Source organism: Nicotiana tomentosiformis, chromosome 6 (genome assembly GCF_000390325.3).
Source record: "Nicotiana tomentosiformis chromosome 6, ASM39032v3, whole genome shotgun sequence".
Classification (NCBI taxonomy): domain Eukaryota; kingdom Viridiplantae; phylum Streptophyta; class Magnoliopsida; order Solanales; family Solanaceae; genus Nicotiana; species Nicotiana tomentosiformis.
The window spans coordinates 45,375,752-45,383,578 of record NC_090817.1 but is presented as its reverse complement, the minus strand read 5'-3'; the positions used below and the strand labels follow the sequence as shown (position 1 = coordinate 45,383,578).

Below are 7,827 nucleotides of genomic sequence, written 5' to 3'. Positions count from 1 at the left end.
CAAAACATTTTTGATTTTCATACAAGGGAAACGGAAATACAATTGCATTTACCTCATAACTTTCACACCATTTATAGCCTCATTGGTACTTTCAACCACTTACAACCTCAATATTTCATTGGCTCTCTTGGCCATACATATGATTCTTCATCCATGGCACAATGGCCGTATTTCATATTCCACAGTTTCATTTTTTTCCTTACATGGATCATCATCATAAATATGAACAAATAGAATATTCCAAAAATCACAACTTTAGGTTCATTAGTAATGAAGACTTTAAACACAATGGATTTCTTTCTAAGATATGGAGTAAAATGATTAGCAATCGAAGCAGAAGTTAAAATCATAAACGAGTAACACATCATTTATTCTTGAAATACGTTTCCCGAAAAGGGCAATACACAATTTCAACTCATGAATATATAAGAGCTCAAAATACATTAGAAATACTTACAAAGCATAGCATTAGTTGAAACAACCACATTTGGGCATGACTTGAGTACATAAGCTTTTAGGCAAATCTATTTTCGAAGTCAATTTGGAACAGTTCAATCAAAGCTCATTTCATAACCTTTCTCACATCATATCATTTCCTTGGCAATATTGGCCACAAGTATAACTTTCATTATTGGCACAGTGGCCACACTTTACATCTTTAACCCACTTCTTCCACTTTCAAGTATCCTTATAGATTATCAACAACAAGGCATTTAAAATCAAGACTTTAGGTATACATATGAGCAATAAAAGTTTTAGACGCATGGAGTATTCTTTCCAAGTTAAGCATAATGGACTCTCATTTGAAACATAACTCAAAGCCATAACATTTTAATACACATATCGTTCTTGAACATATTCCCGAAGTATAACATAATGTGATAGAAACATTCGAAACACATCTTGAATACATAAATCTCAACACCTTGCTTACTCGGGACAATTGAATTTCTTGGAAATAACTCAGAACATGGGAATAAGGAACTTGAGCCAACCATACTAGAAACTTACGGGAACATCATGGAATTCAATTCTAAGATAGTAGTTTAGCCAACATACCTGAAAGTTTTCCCTTAATGATACTACAATGGTCCACTACACTAAGAAACTTCAATCTACAATAACAACATTCAATGGGACCAATATTAGTAACAAATTCCATAATTTAGGCCGTTTAGACACTTTATCAAACACCTAGTAGGCATAAATCTCTACATCTCTTTACCATAGAATTAGTTCATCCAACTGCCACCACTTACCAATAATTTATCCCACCATCATTCTTAAACAATTTATAACTTCCAACATCACATCATGACCATCCATCCATACCCAACCAACAAAATTCCATAAAATAATCACCTTTCAATCTCTATAATGGCTTAGTTTTTTAAATTGGGAACTTATGGCTTCTAATCACCATCCCATATGTTCCAATACTTAATTCTTACTCATATTACCATAATAAACCCATGCATGTAAGTCTAAGGGTGTAGGATTACCTTTTGGAAGAAATCTAGCAAAACCCTCCTTTGATTTTTTTGAAGGAATTTCATGAGAATCTAAGGATTTCATGGTGGATTGAGTTAGTTCTAGTGTGGAAACGATAGGATTCACGCCAAGATAAAGGGAGATTTCTTACCTTGATAATGGGAGGAGTTGGGGGTCTTGAGAGAGTGGAGGAAAGCTCCAAAATTCGTCCAAATGAATGGGGAAAATGAGCCTACGAAATGACTTAAAAGAACCTAAAGCTGGGGCGCGCCCAGTCTGGCGAAGTGAGCCTCATTTTGCTGTCTACAACATACAAGGGAAGATAGGATCCATGCCCGGTCTGGCGAAGCGAGCCTTGCTTCGCTGTCTGCCAAAATAACTGGGTGATCTAACTTTGGTAATTGGATCATAACCTTTAGTAGGAATGTCCAAATGACGAACGGCTTGATGTGTTAGAAACTAGACTCAAAGGGATACACTCCAGTGGCAAAATTCATTGGAAATATATTTATATTACGAGAGTTATACTCATTCAAAGTCAAATATTGTGCAAATTTGGACATCTATTCCACTTAACATTTCCAACTCATTCCAAACAACTTCTTCCCACTTACAAACCTCCTTAATATGTTCCAAAACACTCTCCATATGTTTTTTCAAGACAAAATAATATGGTTCTATCCCATAGGTCTCCTTTAATACTCCAATATGTTATTCCCAAATACCGTTGGCGCACTTTAAAAATCTTAAATTATTAGGAAATTTTAATGGGGACTTACAGTCTCGCTAGGGTGCGGGCAGGGGTGCGACATGTCACATCAAGTCAGTTCTTCAGCTACTACCTTTGCAACACCTCCTCCAGCTCGAGGCTCTCCAGCACTCGTAGGGCATGGTTCATCTTGGGGTGGTACACAGAGTTCGGGAGGACCCAACCTTTCTATGCTATGCAGGGTCGCTAGAGTTCAGAGGCCTCTCCTGATATTGTCACAGGTATATTGACTATTCAATCTCATGATGTGTATGCTCTTATTGATCCCGGTTCCACTTTATCCTATGTCACTCCTTATGTTGCTATGGAGTTTGGGATAGAACCAGAACAACTTCATGAGCCGTTCTCTGTATCTGCTCCGTTTGGTGAGTCTTTTGTGGCCGCGCGAGTTTATAGGGATTGTGTTATCACAGTGCATGGTCGGGACACCATGGCCGATCTCATTCAATTGGGGATGGTTGATTTTTATGTAATAATGGGGATAGATTGGCTTTATTCATGTTTTGCGAAGCTTGACTGTCGAACCAGAACCGTTAGGTTTGAATTTCCAAATGAGTCAGCGATTGAATGGAAGGGGGATGATGTGGTGCCGAAGTGTAGGTTTATTTCTTACCTTAAGGCCACAAAGATGATTAACAAGGGGTGTATTTACCATTTGGTCCGAGTTACAGACACCAATGTTGGGGCACCTACACTTGAGTCCGTGCCGGTTGTGAATGAATTTCCAGATGTCTTTCCAGACAAGCTCCCTGGGATCCCACCAGACATAGAGATTAATTTTGGGATTGATTTGATGCCAGGCACACATCCTATATCTATTCCACCCTACAGAATGGCACCGACAGAATTTAAGGAGTTAAAGGAACAATTGAAGGATTTGTTAGAGAAAGGTTTCATTCGACCGAGTGTGTCGCCTTGGGGTGCACCGATCCTATTTGTAAGAAAGAAGGATGGGTCGCTAAGAATGTGTATTGACTATCGGCAGCTCAACAATATTACAATCAAAAATAAGTACCCACTGCCAAGGATAGATGACTTGTTTGATCAATTGCAGGGTGCTAAGTACTTCTCCAAGATTGATTTAAGATCCGGATATCACCAATTGAAGATCAGGGAGCAGGATATTCCGAAAACAGCTTTCAGGACCCGGTATGGGCACTTTGAATTTCTGGTAATATCTTTTGGGCTAACAAATGCCCCTGTATTTTTCATATGAATCGAGTCTTCAAGCCTTTTATTGACTCATTCGTGATAGTGTTTATTGACGATATCCTTGTATATTCACGAAGTCGAGAGGACCATGCCGATCATCTCAGGGCGGGTTTGCAGACCCTATATCAACACTAGTTACATGCGAAGTTTTCAAAATGTGAATTTTGGCTTGAATCTATCACGTTCTTAGGTCATGTTGTCTCTAGAGAAGGAATTAAGGTTGATCCTTGGATGATTGCAGCTGTGAAGAATTGGACTAGACCTACTACCCCAACTGAGATTCGTAGTTTCTTGGGCTTAGCTGGATATTATAGAAAGTTTGTGGAGGGGTTCTCTACCCTTGTCTCGCCGTTGACTAAATTGACGCAGAAGGCAGTTAAGTTCCAATGGTCAGATGCTTGTGAAAGGAGCTTTCAGGAGTTGAAATCGAGATTGACTACGGCACCAGTCTTGACTCTACCAGATAGTACATATGGGTTTGTGGTATATTGCGATGCTTCAAGAATCGGACTTGGGTGTGTATTAATGCAACATGTCAAGGTGATAACTTATGCTTCTAGGCAACTCAAGAATTATGAAAAGAACTATCCAACACATGGCTTAGACCTTGCAGCGGCGGTCTTTGCATTAATGATTTGGCGTCATTATTTGTATGGGGTCCATGTGGATATATTTACGGACCATAAAAGCGTTCAATATATTTTCAAATAGAAGGAATTGAATATGAGGCAGATAAGATGGGTTGAGTTACTCAAGGATTATGACATCGACATCCTATATCATGAGGGGAAGGCTAATATTGTGGAGGATGCTCTTAGTCGGATATCTATTGGTAGTTTGGGTCACTTGGAGGAATATCAAAGGCCGTTGGTCAAGGAGGTTCATAGGTTGGCTAGTTTGGGAGTTCATCTTGCGGACTCTAGTGAAAGAGGGGTTATTGTGCAAAATAGGGCTGAATCATCGCTTGTGGTGGACGTCAAGGGGAAGCAGTACAACGACCCATTGTTAGTACAATTGAAAGAGGGGATTCATAAACATATGACCATAGCCTTTACTCTTGGCATGGATGATGGTACACTAAGGTACCAAGGGCGACTATGTGTTCCAAATGTAGATGGTCTCCAGGAAAGAATCATGACCGAGTCTCACACTTCTAGGTATTCTGTGCACCCGGGCACTACAAAGATGTATCATGATCTTAGGGAAGTCTACTGGAGGAATGATATGAAGAGGAATGTAGCGGACTTTGTCGCAAGTGAAGGCCTAGTACCAAAGGCCCGATGGGTTGGCACAAAACATAGAAATTCCAATGTGGAAGTGGGAGAGGATCAATATGTACTTTGTGGTAGGACTACCTCGCACGCCTGGCAAGTTCGACTCGATTAAGGTAATTGTGGATCGACTCACAAAATCAGTACACTTCTTACCTGTTAAGGTTACCGAGACAATAGAACATTATGCTTAGTTGTATATCAAGGAAATAGTGAGGTTTCATGGAACTCCAGTTTGTATTATCTCAGATCGATGGGCACAATTCACGGCTAATTTTTGGAAGAAATTTCATCAAGGTTTGGGCACCCAGGTGAATCTTAGTGTAGCCATTCACCCGCAAACTGATGGGAAGGCAGAGCGGACTATTTAGACACTTGAGGATATGTTGCGCGCTTGTGTTCTTGACTTCAAGAGTAGTTGGGATGATAATTTGCCGCTCATAGAGTTTGCCTACAACAACAGTTATCATGATAGCATTCAGATGGAACAGTTCGAGGCTTTATATAGTAGGAGATAAGCGGAGTTGATAGGGCCATACCTCATGCATCAGGCTATGAAAAAGGTTAAGATCATTAAGAAGCGGTTGAAAACTGCTCAGAGTCATCAGAAGTCCTATTCAGACGTTCGTCGTAGGGATTTGGAGTTCAAAGCAGATGATTGAGCCTATGAAGGCTATAATGTGGTTCGGTAAGAAAAGGAAATTGAGTCCGAGGTATGTCGGACGGTGCAAAATCATTCAGAGGATTGGTCAGGTGGCTTACAGGATAGAACTACCTCCAGAGATGTCTTTAGTGCACCCGGTATTTCATGTATCCATGTTGAAGAGGGTGGTTGGAGATCCGTCGCTTATTGTTCCGGTTGAGACTATTGAGGTTAATGAAGAATTGACCTATGAAGAAATTCCAGTTTCCATTCTTAATAGGCAAGTTCTAAAGTTGAGGAACAAAGAGATTGCCTCCGTGAAAGTACTATGGCAGAAAAAGCAGGTTGAAGAGGCCACCTGGGAGGCCGAGGAAGAAATGAAGAAGAAATACCCTCATTTGTTTGAATAGCCATGTACTTATAAAGTGTTGTTCTATGAAAATGCTAAGAGCTTACCTTCTATGAATTATGTATCATTTGTACAGTTGATGTTAAGGGTGTTCCTTTTTGGTGATATACTGCTCGTGAAGCCACGGTTGGCGTTGTTTTTATGTTATGTCACGTTGTTGGTTCATGTATATGTTGTTAGGGTTGGTTTATGGGATTCTCTGACAGGTGGATAGGCCCAGTTACAGGGGAAACTCTGGCAAAAAATTTTAAAAATTTGGGGAGTTAGTCAAAAGTTTGGAACTGTTGGTGTGTGTTATAGCAGCTGAGTCACATTGGTTTCTAATGACGGATTTTGGCCCTCATTTGAGGACGAATGATCTTAAGCAGGGGAGGAGGTAAGGCCCCGTAAAATTTTACTTAAAAACCCGGGGTTTCGTGATGCCAAGATAGCTTTATGTGTCGATGATTGTAGAGATTCTTCGTGGCTCGCAAGCTTGTCGTGGTACGGACTTTTTGGATTGAACAACGCGTTGGGGAGTTGATTTTTTCTTTTTGGCAGTGTGGGGCATTTCTACGGTATGTTCTGCAGTCGCAGAACTGATCTGTGGACCGCAGATCCACCGCAGCGTGAAGCAGTGAACTGGGAAAATTTAGGACGATATTTTGCAATCAATTATGCGGCCGCATAATCATTTCGCGGGCCACATAATCCATCGCAGATCCAATACAAAAAATTCCGGAGAGAAGTTCTGCGGTGCATTATGCGATTGCAGATTAGGTATGCAGACCGCAGACCGGTCGCATAGTGAGGTAAGAGTGCCCAGTTCCGGAGGGCCATTATGCGGACCGCAGAAGCGTTATGCGGTCGGATATGCGACCGTAGATCTGCATCGGGGCTTCATTTCTGGTTTTATAAACCAGACCCCATTCTTATAAAATAATCTTAGGGATTATTTTAAAAGGTTCAAACTTATATTTTAGAGAGAGGAAGGTGGTCTAGAGTGAGAAAAGGAATTTCTAAGTCATTTGTTCATCAATCTTTGCTCAAGCCTTGAAGATTTCACAAGGGTAACTCACAAGGTCTTCATCCTAGAGGTAAGATTCTACTCCCTAGCCCTCAATTTCATGATTTTACAGAAAATAGGTAATGAGAAAAGCAATTCTTGGGTGTGGGAGTTGTCAGTTATGCATGCATGTACTATCAAGGGTTGGGGAAAGAATGTTGAGCTAAATTGGGTAGACTTTGGGTAGTGGGATGGAGGAATCCACCATAGGAGGACCTTGAAATCATAATACCCGCTTAGTGTTTGATAAAATGCTCAAATGAGCTGGAACCATAAACTCTCTCCTAATTTATGTTCAATTTTGCTATATTTCTAAATAGATCGAAGTGGCTAAGAATTCCAGAACATTGTAGTAATTTAAAAGGCTCGAGGCGAGGTATGTTGGCTAAACTCATTTCTTAGAATTGAACCCCGCAATATCCTTGTAAGTCCTGAGTTATTCATTATGAATTGATTATTCCGAATAAGCCTTGTGTCAAAAGATATATGTTCAATATGTATTCCAATGTTCTTGTTATGTTATATTCTATTTGAAAATATGCTTGAAGCATGGGTTGCATATCCAAATGCTATATCTTTAAGTCGTGATTCAAATGAAGGCTATTATGTCAAATTGTGTAAGAAATTTCAATGTGTTTAACATCCTTATTTGCTTAATATATGGACTTAAAGTATTGAATAGAAATGCTCTGTTGTTGATGATCCGTGATAAGGTTTGAAAGTAAAAGAGATGAATATGAAGTATGAAATACGGCCAACGTGCCAAGAGTGACATTGTGTTATGGCCATTGGTGCCAATGAACTAAATGATATATAAAAGATAATGAAATGAGTTGTCAACCCTTTTAAATAAATAAACACCCTGGGAGTATCGTTGGTCACCGAGAAAGGGTAGGTTGAAATAACCTAACCCCAAAACAACACGTGCCGGTGTAGGAGTGAATTATGATTGTACCCCTTTATTGGGATGGGATTGTTGTAAAGAGA

At 40.0% G+C, this 7,827-nt stretch overlaps 1 protein-coding gene across 1 annotated transcript; it reads left to right on the top strand.

Moving 5' to 3' along the window:
• The first annotated feature begins 4,195 nt into the window (after window positions 1-4,195).
• On the top strand, window positions 4,196-5,796 carry LOC138893913 (uncharacterized). Its single transcript, XM_070178579.1, has 2 exons — window positions 4,196-4,554; window positions 5,667-5,796. Exons 1-2 carry the CDS (start codon window positions 4,196-4,198, stop codon window positions 5,794-5,796), a joined length of 489 nt encoding a protein of 162 aa, XP_070034680.1.
• The last annotated feature ends 2,031 nt before the right edge of the window (window positions 5,797-7,827 follow it).

Excerpts from the sequence above, each read along its gene's own strand:
- LOC138893913 (XM_070178579.1), top strand. The coding sequence starts at position 4,196 with ATGAGGCAGATAAGATGGGTTGAGTTACTCAAGGATTATGACATCGAC. Across the intron at positions 4,555-5,666 it reads ATGGATGATGGTACACTAAG|GCAAGTTCTAAAGTTGAGGA; the intron begins GTACCAAGGGCG and ends CATTCTTAATAG.